This window comes from Schistocerca gregaria, chromosome 9, assembly GCF_023897955.1.
Source record: "Schistocerca gregaria isolate iqSchGreg1 chromosome 9, iqSchGreg1.2, whole genome shotgun sequence".
In the NCBI taxonomy this organism is placed as follows: Eukaryota; Metazoa; Arthropoda; class Insecta; order Orthoptera; family Acrididae; genus Schistocerca; species Schistocerca gregaria.
Genome location: NC_064928.1, coordinates 175029677 through 175051128, shown reverse-complemented (window position 1 = coordinate 175051128; position 21452 = coordinate 175029677). Strand labels below are relative to the sequence as shown.

The following is a 21452-nucleotide window of genomic DNA, read 5'->3' as shown; positions in this document are numbered from 1 at the left end:
TTCTCTGAATGCTTCAATCCACAGGTGAAGAGTAAATTAGACAAACTGATGGTGAAGCAATGGATTAGCACTGGAGACCATCAACCAATAAGCCAGAGAGCGTACCATGTGTCAGCAATGGAACGTCGAATAATTTGCAATGAGGTAGAGAAAATGATGAACAATGAAGTCATTCAGCCTTCACAGAGCCCATGGTCGTCACCAGTGGTTCTCGTCAGGAAGAAGGATGGCAATTGGCACTTTTGTGTTGATTACAGGAAGCTTAATAACATAACTAAAAAGGGCATTTCCCTCTTCCACAAATTGACAATACACTAGATTGTCTCAAGGGGGCTAAGTTTTTCTCAACCATGGACATGTAGTCAGACTACTGGCAAATCAAAGTAGATAAGGCTGATAATGAGAAAACTGCTTTCATAACCCCTGAAGGCCTGTATGAGTTTAAGATAAGGCCGTTTGTTTTGAGTAATGCACCAGTAACTTCTGAACAAATGATGGAAAATCTTCTAAGGCGCCTGAAGTGATGACATTATAGTGTTCTCAGAGACATTTGATGAACATGTAAAAAGACTGAGGGCCGTTCTTAAGTGCCTCCAACAAGCCAGACTGAAAAAGTGCCTCCAACAAGCCGGACAGAAACTTAATCTAAGAAAGTGTCTCTTTCGAGCAAAAGAAATCAAAATACTTGGGCATCTTGTGTCAAATGAAGGTGTGCGGCCAGACCCAGAAAAGGTGAGAGCTATAACAGAATATCCTATTCCTAAAAGTATTAGAGATGTGAGAAGCTTCCTCGGATTGTGTTATTATTACCGATGTTTTATCAAAGACTTTTGTATCAAAGCCAGGCCACTCCAAAAGTTGTTAAAATGTATTGCTAAATTTCTCTGGGGTTTTGCTCAACAAGATTCTTTTGATGTGCTGTGAAAAGCTCTGACGACTGGCCCTGTACTTGGTCTGTACGATGAGAGAGCACCTGCAGAACTACACACACATGCCAGTGCGTATGGGATCGGTGCTGTTCTGGTGGAGATTTCGGATGGAAAAGAGAAGGTTATAGCCTATGCTTCTAGGACACTTACAAAAGCCAAGAGAAACTACTCAACTACAGAAAGAGAATGTCTTGCTGTGATCTGGGCCATGTGCAAATTTCGACAGTATCTCTATAGAAGGCCAATCACAGTTGTTACAGACCATCATTCACTTTGTTGGTTGACAGGTCTTAAGGATCCCAAAGGATGACTCACTAGGTGGGCAACATGTCTTCAAGAGTATGACATTACCATAGTGTACAAAAGTGGAAGAAAACATCATGATGCCGACTAACTCTCAAGAAACCCTGTGAATTTTCTTCGAAACTTAAGTTAACTTAAGTTTTACTTTGGTATTATTCTCTCATTTACATTTTATTGCTGCTGTATTATTCTGCAGTAGCAAGCTAATGTAATATTCTTTGTTGGAGTATCAGTTCTTACCAGTCAAAAATACACAAATTTTGCTGGCACCAAAACCAACGAAAAAATTGCAGAATTCTGAAAATTTCCCAAATTTCTAACAAATTCCAGGGTTTTTGTTGAATGAAATTTTTTTGCAATTTTCCCATATATTTCCCAGTTGTCTCACGGCATATGCACCCTGTGAAATACGGAAAAGTGTATTCACGAAGTGTTCACTTACCCTCCTTTGTGTGCACGTCCGACACTTGTGGTACTGCCTGGGCTGGCGCGGCACCTGTTGTCAGGGACTGGTAGTGGCTCTGTTGCACCAAGGGCAGCTGCGCCACGGGCGACTGCGCCACAGTGGGCTGCGCCACGGGTTGCTGTACCATCGGTGGTGGCAGCTCCTGCTGCTGCTGCTGCTGCTGCACTACACGTTGTCCTGCTGGGACTGGGGCTGTGGTATTGTATAACAGTGGCCCACTCTCCACAGTCGACTCTGGGATGACTTGGACTTGAGTAAGCACCCGGCTATTACACACAGCACATAAGATATTAAATCAACGAGGCTTAGAATTATATCAAAACAAAATGTACAAGCAATTTGCTATAGGGGGAAAGGTAACGACTTGGTGTATATTTGGGGTACTGAGTGGTTGTCAGACAGGCGAGGGAGATTCAGAACATTACTGTTCTACACAAATATGCAATATAATCAGTTACATACGCAACAGTTCACTATCACAGGGGATGTTCCCAGAGTGACTGAAGTATCCTATTTTTGGAAACAGAAACAATCAAATAGCCACATGTTTTCAGAAGTTGTAATTTTATTTACGTTACCTGTTTCGGCTTCTCATTAATGCCACCTTCAGGTCCCTACACACTAAATGTACAGAGAATCGGATACGTTGATGCGGGCGTAACCGGAGCCATCAACACCTGGATTCCGTGAATTCCAAAGACGTGACCTGACCTGACTTGACTTGCTGTCAAGTCTTCAAAGTACTCACTCTACAAATATCAAACAATGGAAAACCCAGGACGGAATGTACAATATTTTCCATCAACACCTGGATTCCGTGAATTCCAAAGACGTGACCTGACCTGACTTGACTTGCTGTCAAGTCTTCAAAGTACTCACTCCACAAATATCAAACAATGGAAAATCCAGGACGGAATGTACAATATTATGAAAACGGAAGTTGCCACTCGACGTATAGTGGAGGTGCCGAGCCGCAGATAGTCACAACCTGCCTATCTGTTACTCGACATCTCCGCTATATGGTGAGTGGCATCACTCCACGAATAAATTCACAGAATCTTGTTATAAACAGCTCTGCTTATGTGTACATCAATGTATCTGATTTTCTGTACATGGAGTGGATAGGAGTCTGAAGATGATATTGATGTGATGCCAAAACTGGTTGTGTAAATAAAGTGACACTTCTGAAAACATAAAGCCGTTCAGTGATTTTTCTTTGGCAAATATCTGACCGGCCACTGTCCCGTATCAGTGACAGATCAACAGATTATTAACGACATCCAATCGTTCTCACCACTCACTTCCTCCTCAAACCTAGATCTACTGCAAAATGTTATGTATGCACAAACTGTAACATCCCTCTCTCAAATTAAGATACTCGGTCAGTCTCAATTTGAATTTCAAAAGGGTCTCTCAACAGAACATGTTATTTTCCAATTCACAAATAAGATTATACAAAATTTAAATAAGAAAATATTACCACCTGGTATTTTCCATGACTTGTTAAAAGCATTCAGAGATCTTCCTGGTAACTTGTTTTCATTGTATCTAACTAAAAGGATTCAGTGTGTTGGATTACAAAACCCAGGGAGTATAATAATGAAACATAATCTTCAGAATGGGGTGCACCACAGTCATCAACACTGGGTTTACTCTCACTACCGTTATATCCCCCATGAACCATGGACCTTGCCGTTGGTGGGGAGGCTTGTGTGCCTCAGCAATACAGATGGCCGTACCGTAGGTGCAACCACAACGGAGGGGTATCTGTTGAGAGGCCAGACAAACGTGTGGTTCCTGAAGAGGGGCAGCAGCCTTCTCAGTAGTTGCAGGGGCAACAGTCTGGATGATTGACTGATCTGGCCTTGTAACACTAACCAAAACGACCTTGCTGTGCTGGTACTGTGAACGGCTGAAAGCAAGGGGAAACTACAGCCGTAATTTTTCCCAAGGACATGCAGTTTTACTGTATGATTAAATGATGATGTCGTCCTCTTGGGTAAAATATTCCGGAGGTAAAATAGTCCCCCATTCGGATCTCCGGGCGGGGACTACTCAGGAGGACGTCGTTATCCGGAGAAAGAAAACTGGCGTTCTACGGATCGGAGTGTGGAATGTCAGATCCCTTAATCGGGCAGGTAGGTTAGAAAATTTAAAAAGGAAAATGGATAGGTTAAAGTTAGATATACTGGGAATTAGTGAAGTTCGGTGGCAGGAGGAACAAGACTTTTGGTCAGGTGAATACAGGGTTATAAATACAAAATCAAATAGGGGTAATGCAGGAGTAGGTTAAATAATGAATAAAAAAAAAAATAGGAGTGCGGGTAAGCTACTACAAACAGCATAGTGAACGCATTATTGTGGCCAAGATAGACACAAAGCCCACACCTACTACAGTAGTACAAGTTTATATGCCAACTAGCTCTGCAGATGATGAAGAAATTGATGAAATGTATGATGAGATAAAAGAAATTAATCAGGTAGTGAAGGGAGACGAAAATTTAGTAGTCATGGGTGACTGGAATTCGTCAGTAGGAAAAGGGAGAGAAGGAAACATAGTTGGTGAATATGGATTGGGGGGAAGAAATGAAAGAGGAAGCCGTCTGGTAGAATTTTGCACAGAGCATAACTTAATCATAGCTAATACTTGGTTCAAGAATCATAAAAGAAGGTTGTATACATGGAAGAATCCTGGAGATACTAAAAGGTATCAGATAGATTATATAATGGTAAGACAGAGATTTAGGAATCAGGTTTCAAATTGTAAGACATTTCCAGGGGCAGATGTGGACTCTGACCACAATCTATTGGTTATGAACTGTAGATTAAAACTGAAGAAACTACAAAAAGGTGCTAATTTAAGGAGATGGGACCTGGATAAACTGAACGAACCAGAGGTTGTAGAGAGTTTCAGGGAGAGCATAAGGGAACAATTGACAGGAATGGAGGAAAGAAATACAGTAGAAGAAGAATGGGTAGCTCTGAGGGATGAAGTAGTGAAGGCAGCAGAGGATAAAGTAGGTAAAAAGACGAGGGCTAATAGAAATCCGTGGGTAACAGAAGAAATATTGAATTTAATTGATGAAAGGAGAAAATATAAAAATGCAGTAAATGAAGCAGGCAAAAAGGAATACAAACGTCTCAAAAATGAGATTGACAGGAAGTGCAAAATGGCTAAGCAGGGATGGCTAGAGGACAAATGTAAGGATGTAGAGGCTTATCTCACTAGGGGTAAGATAGATACTGCCTACAGGAAAATTAAAGAGACCTTTGGAGAGAAGAGAACCACGTGTATGAATATCAAGAGCTCAGATGGAAACCCAGTTCTAACCAAAGAAGGGAAGGCGGAAAGGTGGAAGGAGTATATAGAAGGTTTATACAAGGGCGATGTACTGGAAATGGAAGAGGATGCAGATGAAGATGAAATGGGAGATACAATACTGCGGGAAGAGTTTGACAGAGCACTGAAAGACCTGAGTCAAAACAAGGCCCCGGGAGTAGACAACATTCCATTAGAGCTATTGACGGCCTTGGGAGAGCCAGTCATGACAAAACTCTACCATCTGGTGAGCAAGATTTATGAGACAGGCGAAATACCCTCAGACTTCAAGAAGAATATAATAATTCTAATCCCAAATTGACAGATGTGAAAATTACCGAACTATCAGTTTAATAAGTCACAGCTGCAAAATACTAAAACGAATTCTTTACAGACGAATGGAAAAACTGGTAGAAGCGGACCTTGCGGAAGATCAGTTCTGATTCCGCAGAAATGTTGGAACACGTGAGGCAATACTAACCTTACGACTTATCTTAGAAGAAAGATTAAGAAAAGGCAAACCTACGTTTCTAGCATTTGTAGACTTAGAGAAAGCTTTTGACAATGTTGACTGGAATACTCTCTTTCAAATTCTAAAGGTAGCAGGGGTAAAATACAGGGAGCGTAAGGCTATTTACAATATGTACAGAAACCAGATGGCAGTTATAAGAGTCGAGGGACACATAAGGGAAGCAGTGGTTGGGAAGGGAGTGAGACAGGGTTGTAGGCTCTCCCCGATGTTATTCAATCTGTATATTGAGCAAGCAGTAAAGGAAACAAAAGAAAAATTTGGAGTAGGTATTAAAATTCACAGAGAAGAAATAAAAACTTTGAGGTTCACCGATGACATTGTAATTCTGTCAGAGACAGCAAAGGACTTGGAAGAGCAGTTGAACGGAATGGACAGTGTCTTAAAAGGAGGATATAAGATGAACATCAACAAAAGCAAAACGAGGATAATGGAATTTAGTCAAATTAAATCGAGTGATGCTGAGAGAATTAGATTAGGAAATGAGACACTTAAAGTAGTAAAGGAGTTTTGCTATTTAGGGAGTAAAATAAGTGATGATGGTCGAAGTAGAGAGGATATAAAATGTAGACTGGCAATCGCAAGGAAAGCATTTCAGAAGAAGAGAAATTTGTTAACATCGAGTATAGATTTAATGGTCAGGAAGTCATTTCTGAAAGTATTTGTATGGAGTGTAGCCATGTATGGAAGTGAAACATGGACAATAACTAGTTTGGACAAGAAGAGAATAGAAGCTTTCGAAATGTAGTGCTACAGAAGAATGCTGAAGATTAGATGGGTAGATCACATAACTAATGAGGAGGTACTGAATAGAATTGGGGAGAAGAGGAGTTTGTGGCACAACTTGACAAAAAGAAGGGACCGGTTGGTAGGACATGTTTTGAGGCATCAAGGGATCACAAATTTAGAATTGGAGGGCAGCGTGGAGGGTAAAAATCATAGAGGGAGACCAAGAGATGAATACACTAAGCAGATTCAGAAGGATGTAGGTTGCAGCAAGTACTGGGAGATGAAGAAGCTTGCACAGGATAGAGTAGCATGGAGAGCTGCATCAAACCAGTCTCAGGACTGAAGACCACAACAATAACAACAACCGTTATATATAAAGGATCTTCCACCGTGTATCCGCGAAGCTCAAAATCTCTTTGCTGACAATGGAAATCAGGATATATAAGTATTATAATTCAGCCTAAAATAGTAACTACTACAAGAGAAAGAAGAAATGCTACCCGAGTCCACCAACCTGTTAACTATACAGGACTGAGGAACATTTGATAGTTTTTATATCACATAGCATGGTTTGGTTACCATAATGAAATGCTGGACACAAAAAAAAGAATTGTTGAAGAATTGAGGGGCCTTTAAGCTCTCAGCAGTACACTTAAAGATCTCTCAGTTACTGCTAAGGATTAGAATATCATGGATGTGTCTCCTAGGAAACTTCAAATATATTTCCTAGGATACGAAAAATATTTACAATAATGTTCCTGTCATGCTGATGGAATTAATACACACAAAGGGTGTCCCTTGGAGAATTTCATGTGACATCCTACACTGACCAGATACAATGTTCAGGTGCTCTTTACAAATTCAGCGATGGGTAAGTTTATGTGATAGACAACACTGCCTCAGACTGAACAGTGATACACAGTCACAGCATACACAAGGAATAATCAATCTACATCCACATCTACAGTCTGTGAGCCACTGTGAAGTGCACAGCAGAGGTTATGCTCCACTGTACCAGTTGTTAGGGCTTTTTCCTGTTCCAGTCACACACCGAGTGCGGGAAGCATGATTGCTTAAACCCCTCTGTGCGTGCTGTAATTAATCTAATCTTATCCCCACAATCGATATGTGGGCAGTTTATAAGGGGTCACAGTATATTCCTAATCCATCATTTAAAGCGAGTTCTTGTGACTTTGTAAGTTGACTTTCTCAGGCTAGTTTAGTCTCTCTTCAAGTGTCTGCCAGTCCAGTTTTTCAACAATTTTGTGACACACTCCCATGGGTCAAACAAATGAATATTCCGAGCAGTGACTGGATCACATGAATGCTGCACCAACCTTATAGTTCCACTGCATAACAAACTTGTTCTGTTAGCACTGTAAATAGCAATTATTCTTCATGTACCATAATTGTCCACAATACGCATTGTTGGTTGGAATACCATACCAGACTAACACAGCAGACCTACTTTTATTAGGAACATAACATAAGGAATTAGTAAAAATTGCAATATAGCACCAACAGTGCACTGACGTCATCAATAGTCCTACAATGGAAATACAAGAAACAACTCAAAATGGATAATGTCACTACCAACACAAAATCATCATCAACACAAAAACCAATATTCCAACAGAACCTTCGTGATAACAAAAGCTCCTGCACGAAGAAGAAGAAGATTGCGAGAGAGAGAGAGAGAGAGAGAGAGAGAGAGAGAGAGAGAGAGAGAGAGAAATATGAAATTTAGCAAATTGTAAAATATAAGTTAAGACTTATCGACTGAGAAAATACAAAACAAAATGAAAAACTAGTATTTATTACCATATATTTTTAAAAACAAAGATTCCAAGACTTACCAAGCAGGAAAGCACCGGTAGACAGACACAATAAAATAACACACATACAAAATTTCGAGCTTTCGCAACCGGCGGTTGCTTCGTCAGGAAAAAGGGGAAGGAAAAGGAAAGATGAAAGGATGTGGGTTTTAAGGGAGAGGGTAGGGAGTCATTGCAATCCCGGGAGCGGAAAGACTTACCTTAGGGGCAAAAAAGGATAGGTGTATACTCGCACGCACACACCCACCCACACACACACACACACACACACACACACACACACACACACACACACACACACACACACACAATCATCCAGACATATACAGACACAAGCAGATATATTTAAAGGCAAAGAGTTTGCGCAGAGATGTCAGTCGAGGCGGAAGTGCAGAGGCAAAGATGATGTTGAATGACAGGTGAGATATGAGTGGCGGCAACTTGAAATTAGCGGAGATTGAGACCTGGTGGATAACGAGAAGAGAAGATATATTGAAAGGGCAAGCTCCCATCTCCGGAGTTCGGATAGGTTGGTGTTGGTGGGAAGTATCCAGATAACCCGGACGGTGTAACACTGTGCCAAGATGTGCTCGCCGTGCACCAAGGCATGTTTAGCCACAGGGTGATCCTCATTACCAACAAACACTGTCTGCCTGTGTCCATTCATGCGAATGGACAGTTTGTTGCTGGTCATTCCCACAAAAAAAGCGTCACAGTGTAGGCAGGTCAGTTGGTAAATCACGTGGCTCCTTTCACATGTGGCTCTGCCTTTGATCGTGTACAACTTCCGGGTTACAGGACTGGAGTAGGTGGTGGTGGGAGGGTGCATAGGACAGGTTTTACACCGGGGGTGGTTACAAGGGTAGGAGCCAGAGGGTAGGGAAGGTGGTTTGGGGATTTCATAGGGATGAACCAAGAGGTAACGAAGGTTAGGTGGACGGCGGAAAGACTCTCTTGGCGGAGTGGGGAGGATTTCATGAAGGATGGATCTCATTTCGGGGTAGGATTTTAGGAAGTCGTATGCCTGCTGGAGAGCCACATTCAGAGTCTGATCCAGTCCCACGAAGTATCCTGTCACAAGTGGGGCACTTTTGGGGTTCTTCTGTGAGAGGTTCTGGGTTTGAGGGGATGAGGAAGTGGCTCTGGTTATTTGCTTCTGTACCAGGTCGGGAGGGTAGTTGCGGGATGCGAAAGCTGTTTTCAGGTTGTTGGTGTAATGGTTCAGGGATTCAGGACTGGAGCAGATTAGTTTGCCACGAAGGCCTAGGCTGTAAGGAAGGGACTGTTTGATATAGAATGGGTGGCAGCTGTCATAATGGAGGTACTGTTGCTTGTTGGTGTGTTTGATGTGGACGGATGTGTGAAGCTGGCCACTGGACAGATGGATGTCAACGTGAAGGAAAGTGGCATGGGATTTGGAGTAGGACCAGGTGAATCTGATGGAACCAAAGGAGTTGAGGTTGGAGAGGAAATTCTGGAGTTGTTCTTCACTGTGAGTCCAGATCATGAAGATGTCATCAATAAATCTGTACCAAACTTTGGGTTGGCAGGCTTGGGTAACCAAGAAGGCTTCCTCTAAGCGACCCATAAATAGGTTGGCATACAAGGTGTCCATCATGGTACCCATGGCTGTTCCCTTTAATTGTTGGTATGTCTGGCCTTCAAAAGTGAAAAAGTTGTGGGTCAGGATGAAGCTGGCTAAGGTGATGCGGAAAGAGGTTTTAGGTAGGGTGGCAGGCGATCGGAGTGAAAGGAAGTGCTCCATTGCAGCGAGGCCCTACACGTGCGGGATATTTGTGTACAGGGAAGTAGCATCAATGGTTACAAGGATGGTTTCCGGGGGTAACAGACTGGGTAAGGATTCCAGGCATTCGAGAAAGTGGTTGGTATCTTTGTTGAAGGATGGGAGACTGCATGTAATGGGTTGAAGGTGTTGATCTACGTAGGCAGAGATACCTTCTGTGGGGGCTTGGTAACCAGCTACAATGGGGTGGCCGGGATGTTTGGGTTTGTGAATTTTAGGAAGTAGGTAGAAGGTAGGAGAGCGAGGTGTCGGTGGGGTCACGAGTTTGATGGAGTCAGGTGAAAAGTTTTGTAGGGGGCCTAAGGTTCTGAGGATTCCTTGAAGCTCCACCTGGACATCAGGAATGGGATTACCTTGGCAAACTTTGTATGTAGAGTTGACTGAAAGCTGACGCAGTCCCTCAGCCACATACTCCCGACGATCAAGTACCACGGTCGTGGAACCCTTGTCAGCCGGAAGAATGATGATGGATCGGTCAGCTTTCAGATCACGGATAGCCTGGGCTTCGGCTGTGGTGATGTTGGGAGAAGGATTAAGGTTTTTCAAGAAAGATTGAGAGGCAAGACTGGAAGTGAAAAATTCCTGGAAGGTTTGGAGAGGGTGATTTTGAGGAAGACGAGGTGGGTCCTGCTGTGATGGAGGACAGAACTGTTCCAGGCAGGGTTCAATTTGGATAGTGTCTTGGGGAGTTGGATCATTAGGAGTGGGATCAGGATTATTTTTCTTCGTGGCAAAGTGATATTTCCAGCAGAGACTACGAGTGTAGGATAGTAAATCTTTGACAAGGGCAGTTTGGTTGAATCTGGGAGTGGGGCTGAAGGTGAGGCCTTTGGATAGGACAGAGGTTTTGGATTGGGAGAGAGGTTTGGAGGAAAGGTTAACTACTGAATTGGGGTGTTGTGGTTCCAGATTGTGTTGACTAGAATTTTGAGGTGTTGGGGGGAGTGGAGCTGGAAGTGGGAGATTGAGTAGATGGGAGAGACTGGGTCTGTGTGCAATGAGAGGCGGTTGAGGTTTGTTGGAAAGGTTGTGGAGGGTGAGTGAGTTGCCTTTCCGGAGGTGGGAAACCAGGAGATTGGATAGTTTTTTGAGGTGGAGGGTTGCATGCTGTTCTAATTTGCGGTTGGCCTGTGGGAGGATGCTATGAACAGTCGGTGTCGATGTGGGAGAGGAAAGATTGAGGACTTTGATTTGGGATAGGAGTTGACGCGTGCGTTAATTGGCCGAGTCGATGTATAGGTGAAGGATTAGGTGGGTGAGGGCTATGGATTGTGCAGATTGGAACTGGTATAATATGAAAATGAGGCTAACAATTGCTTGATGAAGAAATTATAACGTTTAAACCTGTGGGAAGCTGCTAAAAAATAATCGGTTATATGGGAAAAACGGGAATGGAAATAAAACGAAAGTTGTTGGAAACAGCTGAGATGGTTGGTTAATGGGTGAAAGGAACTGAAGCTGTGAAATAGTATTCACGAGTTTAAACGAAATGTTTATAAACTTGGAACAGTGGATTTTATAGCAGCGGTAATGTTGAAAGCGTTAAAAGTTTTTAGGTTATGGTTTGGAAGTAAATTACGTCTTATTGAGTATAATTAGGCAGGATAAAATGTACGGTCCCTTCCCTACAGCCTAGGCCTTCATGGCAAACTAATCTGCTCCAGTCCTGAATCCCTGAACCATTACACCAACAACCTGAAAACAGCTTTCACATCCCGCAACTACCCTCCCGACCTTGTACAGAAGTAAATAACCAGAGGCACTTCCTCATCCCCTCAAACCCAGAACCTCTCACAGAAGAACCCCAAAAGTGCCCCACTTGTGACAGGATACTTCGCGGGACTGGATCAGACTCTGAATGTGGCTCTCCAGCAGGCATACGACTTCCTAAAATCCTGCCCCGAAATGAGATCCATCCTTCATGAAATCCTCCCCACTCCGCCAAGAGTGTCTTTCCGCTGTCCACCTAACCTTCGTTACCTCTTGGTTCATCCCTATGAAATCCCCAAACCACCTTCCCTACCCTCTGGCTCCTACCCTTGTAACCGCCCCCAGTGTAAAACCTGTCCTATGCACCCTCCCACCACCACCCACTCCAGTCCTGTAACCCGGAAGGTGTACACGATCAAAGGTAGAGCCACATGTGAAAGCACCCACGTGATTTACCAACTGACCTGCCTACACTGTGATGCTTTCTATGTGGAAATGACCAGCAACAAACTGTCTATTCACATGAATGGACACGGGTAGACAGTGTTTGTTGGTAATGAGGATCACCCTGTGGCTAAACATGCCTTGGTGCACGGCCGGCACATCTTGGCACAGTGTTACACTGTCCGGGTTATCTGGATACTTCCCACCAACACCAACCTATCCGAACTCCGGAGATGGGAACTTGCCCTTCAATATATCTTCTCTTCTCGTTATGCACCAAGCTTCAATCTCCGCTAATTTCAATTTGCCGCCACTCATACCTCACCTGTCATTCAACATCATCTTTGCCTCTGCACTTCCGCCTCGACTGACATCTCTGCCCAAACTCTTTGCCTTTAAATATGTCTGCTTGTGTCTGTATATGTATGGATGGATATGTGTGTGTGTGTGTGTGTGTATGTGTGTGTGAGTGTGCGCGCGAGTATACACCTATGCTTCCCCCCCCCCCTACGGTAAGTCTTTCCGCTCCCGGGATTGCAATGACTCCTTACCCTCTCCCTTAAAACCCACAGCCTTTCATCTTTCCTTTTCCTTCCCTCTTTCCTGACGAAGCAACCGCCGGTTGCCGGTTGCGAAAGCTTGAAATTTTGTGTGTGTGTGTTTGTGTGTTATTTTATTGTGCCTGTCTACCGACGCTTTCCCACTTGGTAAGTCTTGGAATCTTTGTTTTTAATATATTTTTCCCTTGTGGAATTTTCTTTCTATTTTATTTACACCATATATTTTTACATTGATGACACTAGACTTACAGAGGTATGAATGTGTTTAGAGTCTAAATAAAAATTTTGAGAATTACTACTTTCCTCTGCTCCAAAAGATTACAGCCATATGTTATTATATAGTTTCTGGCCTCTAAACTTTTTATAAAATATTTGAACTTCATTGCTTCGATGAATTTATTGCTTTTACTCTGAAACTGGGTGGCAACACTGCCTGACTAATTCAGTTGTTTGTGATGGGTTCTTTGCTGTGTTATTATTAACTTCTTACACATTTGTCTTTCATTAAAACGTGATCTAGGTGTGTTACACAAGTAATCATTTATATATTTACATTTTAGGGGCTGTTCTATTTCCATTTCCGAGAAAGTGACATAGAAAACTTGCCTTTACACATGTCCTATTACAAGAAAAATGCTATTCTGAGAGAGAGAGAGAGAGAGAGAGAGAGAGAGAGAGAGAGAGAGAGAGAGAGAGAGAGGACAAGAAAAATGCGGTTCTGAGAGAGAGAGAGAGAGGACAAGAAAAATGCGGTTCTGAGAGAGAGAGAGAGAGAGAGAGAGAGAGGAGCAGGTGAAAGGTTACAAATATCCATAAGGTGTGAAAATCAGGTATTAAATAATGGGAAAATCTATCATCTTCCTCCACAAGGAAGATGTGAATGAAAGAGTACGTTCAGCCCGAAAATTGCATGCAGACTCTTCCAAATTGCCAATGACAACAGGAGAGTCACCATTAATATTTAAAGAATTGCCTGTAAAACTATGAAGTATCCACTTGTGCCTCCGCCGGATGCAGAAAACTCATTACTGTCGGACAACTGTACTGGGCTGATCCTGCCAAAGCTGCACCCCTCTCACTCCCGTCCCCCGAAAACCTCCTCATAAAAAGTCTTTCGACACTTCTTATATAAAGATTCAGATAATCATACACTTTTGTAAGTCAATTTAACAAAAATGAAGCATTACTGAAAAATATTGCTTAAATGAACCAGACTGATAAAAATACTGTATACAACAAATTAAATGTATCATTCCAGTAAAATTATAAACTGACTAAAAAAGTTTAAAGTAAAACAATATTATATTGAATTCTTGATGGCATCTACTACACATTGGTTTTAGTATGATGTATAGAAACAATAGATTTTAATTTGTTCCTGGGATGAAACATACCACTTCTGTGAAGTGATGTGTTGCACAGTGTTCATAGTACCGATGAATAATGATCGCCAAATGTGCAATTAATTTTTATTAGGTGGTTTAGTAAGTCTGGCCATATATACTGTCTAGAGATTTCATACTATCTGTACAAGTAAGAGTGTGTGCAGATGCAGAGTTTCTGGGAGACACGGCGAGGCTGCAGTTTGGTCACATTCAGCAGCAGCTGCTAGTTTCACCGTTACTCGGTGCAGCTGCACCCCCATGTTGGAGATGTGCCGTACTCAACGACAGCAGGCTATGTCACGAAAGGGAGAGAAGAAAATTGGTCTACTCTGAAGCCTGAAAAAGAGCTGTGTCTAACTGTCTGTTGATTTGTAACACTAGATGCAATTACTAATCATAATGGCAGACAGTTATTGTACTGGATGTTCTGAGACTATTTGCTGGAACAACATATGTACATCTTCAAAGAGTGGCTTCTGTTATTCATTATAATTTACTGGAAACAGATAATAAAAATTCCACTCCCAGAACAGGCCAAACTGCACAGGAGATGAAAGGAAGAAAGAAGATATCTAGAAGGGAGATGTAATCCTGATAACCAAGTAATTTCTGAATCCGTACACATTAGCATCAGAATCAGTACACGAAGCCCCTCAGGCCGTCCAAATGCAGCAGGAAACATCTCAGTGCATAAATTACTAATACAAAATAAAAGAAAAAGCACTATAAAGAATAGGGAAATATCCCTTTCCAGAAATTGTGATTTTATTATTTTATTTTGCATCTCCTCATTCAGAATGCAGCAAACTTACTGATTATGTCATCGAGATACAGTTTAGCAATCGTTTCACATTCTATCTATAGTAAACAGTTTTTATCATCTTCAATATTCTGAAACTGCAATGGCAAGGCGTTGCAGCCTGTAAGGATCCTATATCATAACATGTTGAGTTATTTGCTATTATTTCTAAGATTTGAAAGTCAAACTGGCGAACTGCTTAATCGCAGTGACTGTACGGCAGGTACCTCTGGTTTTGTCAAGGTAGAATTTGAAAGTAATTGCTACCAGATGATAATGTTTTAAAATAAAGTCTGACTGTTGTTGTGCCGGGTGCCAGTGCTAGGTGGCATTCAGCAGTCTACAGTCAGTAAGCAGTACTATGTCACGTGAACTGCGCAGTCGGGTTGAGAATATGAGCAGGTCGGCACTGTTTTGTTGAAATAATCCGTTAGTAATAGAATTATTTGCACAGTGTTAATTCGTTTGAGAGTTCCAGTGTGAAAAATCAACAAGGTATAGAAGCTCGCGGAATATTAATTACGTGTGCATATTCAGAGGTGTTTGCTCTGAATCGTACTTACAACAATAAATCATACTGTTCACATTCCACTAACAATAACTATCTTTCATAATACCTGATATGATCCATTTCCTTCAATTAACTATCACTGTATTACATTTGTTTCCTAGTTGATGGAACTTAGAGTGGTGGCAGTATCACTGTAATACAGCCACGCCACCACCATCCTGTTATAAGTCGCTAAAACTGTCATAAATATCCTCAGAGCTATTTTCATGTTTGGACAAACACCTCTAAAGCTATTCTTTGAAAAACCTTCCAAATATCCAAATGGAAAGCACTGCCAATGCTCTTATCAGCATTTTCATCCAGACATAGGAAGCAGCTATTTTGTTTACCGGTTCTGCTGTATCAATGTCTCTACTATCTTTGCCACCAAAATCAGCTGCTAGTTTTTCAAAACAAGATACAGTATTTCATTTAAGGTGACTCATGATGAGAAATTAAATTCAGATAAAATGGTGTGATATCTATGTAACTTTCACTTATTATTTGACAAATTATACTTCCAAAATTTCTAGCTCAAACAACCTCAGCTCCAGTCCTCAGCTGGCAGAATTTGAAAGCCTCCAGGCAAACAGTATCTTTATTTCAGCACCTGATCGCAGACCTCCGAGACCCTACAATACTGTAGCAAAGTAGCGGCAAGAACTCTGTTGCCAAACACAAGTGTGACGAGCAGGCGGCAACTGTGTTGCACACAACATGCATTAAGGCAGACATTTGCTCGGTAGCAGTCATTTCTTTATAATGCTACTTGGATGAAATGACACCGTGACTACAGTGTGCGTTTGCCACCACAGGCCGAGATAAAGGCTTCTTCTCACAGGCAGACGAGTGGAATGTGAGAAGTAGGAGAATCCCCTTACCTTTGATACATTTCCTCCTTAAGTAGGTGTTCTTGCAACTTTCTTGCTTTTAGCTTCTGACGACTTTTACATCCTCTTGACCTGCGCACACGTGGGGGATGTATCGTGCCTTGCTCTGGAAATGGTGCTGACTGTGGGTCTCCTGGCACGCTGCCAAGAATGAAGGACTAATTAATACTTTCAGTGGCTAAGGAAAGGTGCAATTGGGCTGATAATGACAAAACTCTGTTTAGTAATGACTGGATCAGGATTAAGAAAACCTATTTTGCAACTTCCTAGCATTCTTAGATATCAGAAAAAAATATTTTTTAAAAAAAAAAGGAAAGAAAAGGAAGAAAAGAAAAAGAAAGGAAGAAAAGAAAAAGAAAGGAAGAAAAAGAAACTGACATTTTTGTCAGGACACATGACAGCTCGTCTCAAGTTTTCCATAGCTGCTTGCGTATCTCTAGTTTGGTGTCACGCAGTGTGGTTATGTAGCACTCCGGAGCTCAAGGCGAGGGGGATTCGGCATTGGGCAGTGAGATGAGTCCATAAAACTTGGCTAGAAGACTTACAAGGAAGTGCACACAGATGGTAGCCCAGAGGGCTGTGGGGCCTCTCAGCATTACGGTTGTGCCCCATTTTAGTCGCATGTTGGCCAGTAGGCAAAACTTATTTTGTCCATTAACACCATATTTACAGAGAACAAAGCCGATCTCCTGGAAGTGAAGCAATTACTGATACGAACTATGGATCCGAGCATTGTTATTGCTTCCTGCTGAATGTGTATAGGCAGCATGGTTGGGAGCTAGCTTGAGACTGTATTTTAAAAGACTGTCTTCACATACATTGGCTCCGGCTATGTGCAATCTGGCACAGTTAAGCTTGTGTGTGAGTGATTTGTTTTAAATTCATATACTTATTTGTACTGATACTGATGGAAAACCTGATAAGTTCCACTATTGCTCATGTGGACTGTTAACTTTAAACAACAGTTCCGTCACTGGAAGGTTGTTCTCCTGGGTGTATCTGATCTGTTATTTACTTGTAGGCTCACTGCTGGAACTGTGATAAACTGTAAGCTACTGAAGCTTAATTTGCCTTGTTTTAAGTTTTGGATTTTTACGTGTAGCATGCTGCATGGCATTGTACATCTTGGTGATGTAAAATTGAAACCTAGTTAAGATCTTATTGCAAATTATATGTTTAAGATTTCTGAAAATCTATTGTGCTGTCTGCTTAGCAGAGTAATTGCATTCTCTCGTTTTTGTGAGCTCATTCATGATACTGAGGTTTCAAGATAGTAAATTCCAAGTATTTCAGGTGATTATTTAAATGTGTCAGTCCCAAGCATAGTGGCTTAGTGCTATGTTTTGCTAATGAAAATTTAATATTTTTACTGTAGTTCTAATTTTGCCTACCCTCTGTGCAGTTAGCGTGAGTTTTTCTGTGTACTTCAACTAATTAGTTTTTGTATCCTCAGTCTGCCTCCTACCCCAGTTGTATTCCCTCGCTCGTGTACGGCTACCTCGTTTGCGTTAACTGTATGAGCTTTGGTCACTGAGAGGGTCATGCTACGCAGACTGCACACCTGCAATCCACAAGGGATGCCAACACACTGGGTGAAACACCCTGTTGCAACTAGTCCATGAAACAATGGCCAAAGTTGAGTTTTTCTTCTTTGTGGTTTGAAACTGGCCCTGGGCCTTTAATATTTCATGTAATAACTAAAACTTTAGTTTCCAGGTTCCATAAGTTATATATTGTACTGTTTCATGTTCTTATATCTGGTCTGTTACTGTGTCGATTAACAGTTTTTTATGCACTTAGTCCTTCCTTGATAGTATGTTGTTCTGGATCATGTTTACCTAAGGCAACACTGTTTATCAAATGTTAATTATTCTTGTAAATTTCATCCAGTTAAATTTTGCACAGCATCCAGCCTTTCTACTTGTCTAGTTGTGCCTCAGGGGGGATAATGTGTGTAAGGATAACTGCCACCTGTGCAGTTCAGAAAAGCTGATGGTGGGGGGAAGACTCCATATGGCTCAGGTAGTGAAGCAGCTATTGAAACAAAGTGTGTTGTCTTCAGCTGCATGTTGTGCCACACAGTGGTCTACTCTGCTCTCGGCCACAGCATGGCGGTAGCTGTTCATCTTGGCGGACAGCTGGTAGGTGGTCATACTAATACAAAAAGCTGTGCAATGATTGCAGCAGAGGTGGTAAATGACATGGCTGCTTTCACAGGTGCCCCGACACCCAATGGTGTAGGATAAACCTGTGACAGGACTGACATAATAAGTGCTGGATAGGTGGATTGGGCAGGTTTTCCTAGGTCTTCCATAGTGATATGATCCTTGTGACAAGGATTTGGGACTGGGAATGGCGCAGAGATGGAATAGGATGTTGTGGAGGTTGGGTGAGTCATGGAACACCACTTTAGAAGAGGTGGGAAGTTTCTTGGGTAGGATGTACCTCATTTCAGACCATAATGATGGGTAATCAAAGGTAATGTGGTTCAGTTGTTCCCGTCCAGTGTGGTATTGGGTGATAAAGGGGATACACTTTTGTGACTGGCTCTTGGGGTTGGTAGGAGGATTGGAAGTGTGAGGGGAAATGCTACAGGAGATCAGGAGATAGGTTAGCTGTGATTCAGGCAAGCTCATCGAAGCCTGAATGTATGTCACAAATAGAATATTCCGGTAAAGAACTGACCACAGTTGATTCTGTAAAATTTCTTGGGATAACTTTAAATAAAAACTTGCAATGGACCGACCATGTGGACAGTTTACTGAAGAGATTAAATAGTTTAGTTTATGCAATGAGGGTACTACACAAAGTAACGGATTTAACAGTGAAGAAAACTGTATACCACTTATAAGACATGGAATAATATTTTGGGGTGCTGAAAAGACAAACCTCCTTTGAATCTTCAAAAAATCAGAGCAATGACAGGAGCCAATAGTAGACATTCATGCAAACCACTATTCAAAAGCCTGGACTTCATGACAATCCCTTCCATCTTCATATATGAAATACTTCTCTTTGAACAGAAAAACTCACATCTGTTTGAAGGAAATACATCCACACATGCCTATGAAACTAGACATAAATTGAAATACATGCTACCTTGTCACCGACTCACAGTATATGAAAATACTCCATATTACATGGCTCTGAAGATCAGAAGTAAGATAAGGTCAATATTTGGTGAATCCGCATTGGGGACCATTGCCACATACCTAAAAAGCAAATGTTATTATAGTCTAGAAGAATTTCTAAATGAATAAAAAGCAATATTATAGTTTAGAAGAATTTATAAATAGGAATAGGGAGTAAAGATGCAAGTACAAATGGTATACTTTCGAAGCCATATAGATACAAAGTATACACATTCACTTTATATTCATGTTTATATATAGAATTATATGGTGGTTTGTGTCCCGTTCAGTACATCCATACTTCATATAGGTGTGTGAAGGCTATAGTAATGATTCAGTGAGTTAGGAAAAGATTTAAAATATAATTTTGTATTTTTATTATAATAAGCAATGTATGTATGTATATATGACGTATTTCCTGTAGTATATAAAATACTGTAACAACTTAGGCTAAAGACTGACGAGTCACCAATGTTCTCAATCGAATGATTGTATAAAAACATGTTATGTGACAATAAAGTATCTTATATTATCTTATCTTATCTAGCAGGAGTGTGTTTGACATCCTGAAAGAGCACTTTGGGGACTGCATTCTGGCTCCGGGGTACCAAGAGGCCACTGGCATGGGCCTCAATTGGCCACCATATTCTCCGGAGCAGAACACATGCAACTCCTTTCTGTGGAGCTATATTGAAGACAAGATGTGCAGCAATAACTCTAAAAACATTGCTGAGCAGAAAACAGCCATTCAGGTCATTGACAGCATCAATGTTCTGACACATCAGAGGGTCATGCAGAATTTCACTGTCAGTACCATATCGTCACTAATGATTGCAGGCATACTGAGCATGTCATAACCTAAATCTAAATAACTGTAGTGGCATTTAATATTGAATCAAGTACGTGCATGCCGTAATTTGTAACTAATTTACAATTTCTTCATCTAGTTCAATAATTGTCACCCTGTACCTTCCATTCAAATAAGAAGTAGTTGTGGATTAAGACCAAGTTAGTAAGGAGTATGAGGAACAAGGTAGTGGATTTAGAGTCTGAAGGACATTGGAAAAGGTAGTGTTCAACAGCAATAAGACCATGGACATGAGGGATGTTGGTGTATAAGGAGGTGGCATCAACAGCAACAAGTAGGAATCCAGGAGGTAAAGGTTGGTAGGTTGGTTGGTTTTGGGGAGTAAAGGGACTAAACTGCAGGTTTATCAGTCCCTTTTCCCAAGGTCACACAGGTCTTGGATGAAACCATACCCCAAATGAATCACTTAAAATTGTGGAAATGAACAAAATGCATAAAAAAGAACTGTATAACCACACAGAAGGAGAAAATGAAAGAAGCAAGTTAAAAGTGAGCCAGCCACTCTGCAACACACTAAAATCTCTGACCTAAAAGCACAAGACAAGAGAAACATAGATAGTAAAAATATGAACACAATGTCAGACAGACAGCACCAGGGAGAGGGAGGACGAGTTAAAACTGAAATAGGTTGAAGGCCTGGGAGAGAAGGCTACACACCCTCCCTTAGACTGAGCGATAAAAACACCCCTCTCGAATAAAAGGTAAAAGTAGATCAGCCATTGACGTATTATCACCTAATAACATAGGTAATGAGTCAGGAAGGTTAAAAGACAGCCTCAAGGTGGCTAGATTAGGGCAGTCAAAAAAAATATGGACTACTGTCAATCAAGAGCTCCAGCAACACTGGGGTAGGTCCTCACGATGAAGGAGGTGACCGTGATTCAGCCAAGTATGGACGATGCAGAGGCGGCAAAGGACAACAGGGTCACTGTGAGTGGCTCACATGGATGAACTCCACACATTGGTTGTCTCCATGATAAAATGTAATTTATTTGGTGTACTTAGTGTATGCCACTCGGTATTCCAGACCCCGAGACCCCGAAAACTTAACAGCGTAAGACTGATCGGAGATCTGTCTCCAATGTCCCGATCTCCAGAGATGGTTTACCGGTAGCCTGGGATCCACATGAAAGCCACTGAATGTCCATGGTTTACAAGGGGATAAACAGACCCATGGATAGTCATTACCAAAAGATGTTGA

The 21452-nt window shown here is 41.6% G+C and overlaps 1 protein-coding gene across 4 annotated transcripts in view; it reads right to left on the bottom strand.

Annotated features, from left to right (window-relative positions):
• LOC126291565 (nuclear RNA export factor 1-like) overlaps positions 1–21452 on the bottom strand; it is a 199749-nt gene that overhangs the window by 167278 nt on the left and 11019 nt on the right. For 3 of the 4 annotated variants that reach the window (XM_049985085.1, XM_049985086.1, XM_049985087.1), the window contains exons 3-4: positions 16244–16393; positions 1675–1964 (exon numbers count right to left, since the gene is read on the bottom strand). In XM_049985085.1, coding sequence (XP_049841042.1) covers positions 1675–1964; positions 16244–16393 — 440 coding nt within the window. The remainder of the gene's footprint in view (positions 1–1674; positions 1965–16243; positions 16394–21452) is intronic. The other variant, XM_049985088.1, reaches the window with a different exon arrangement.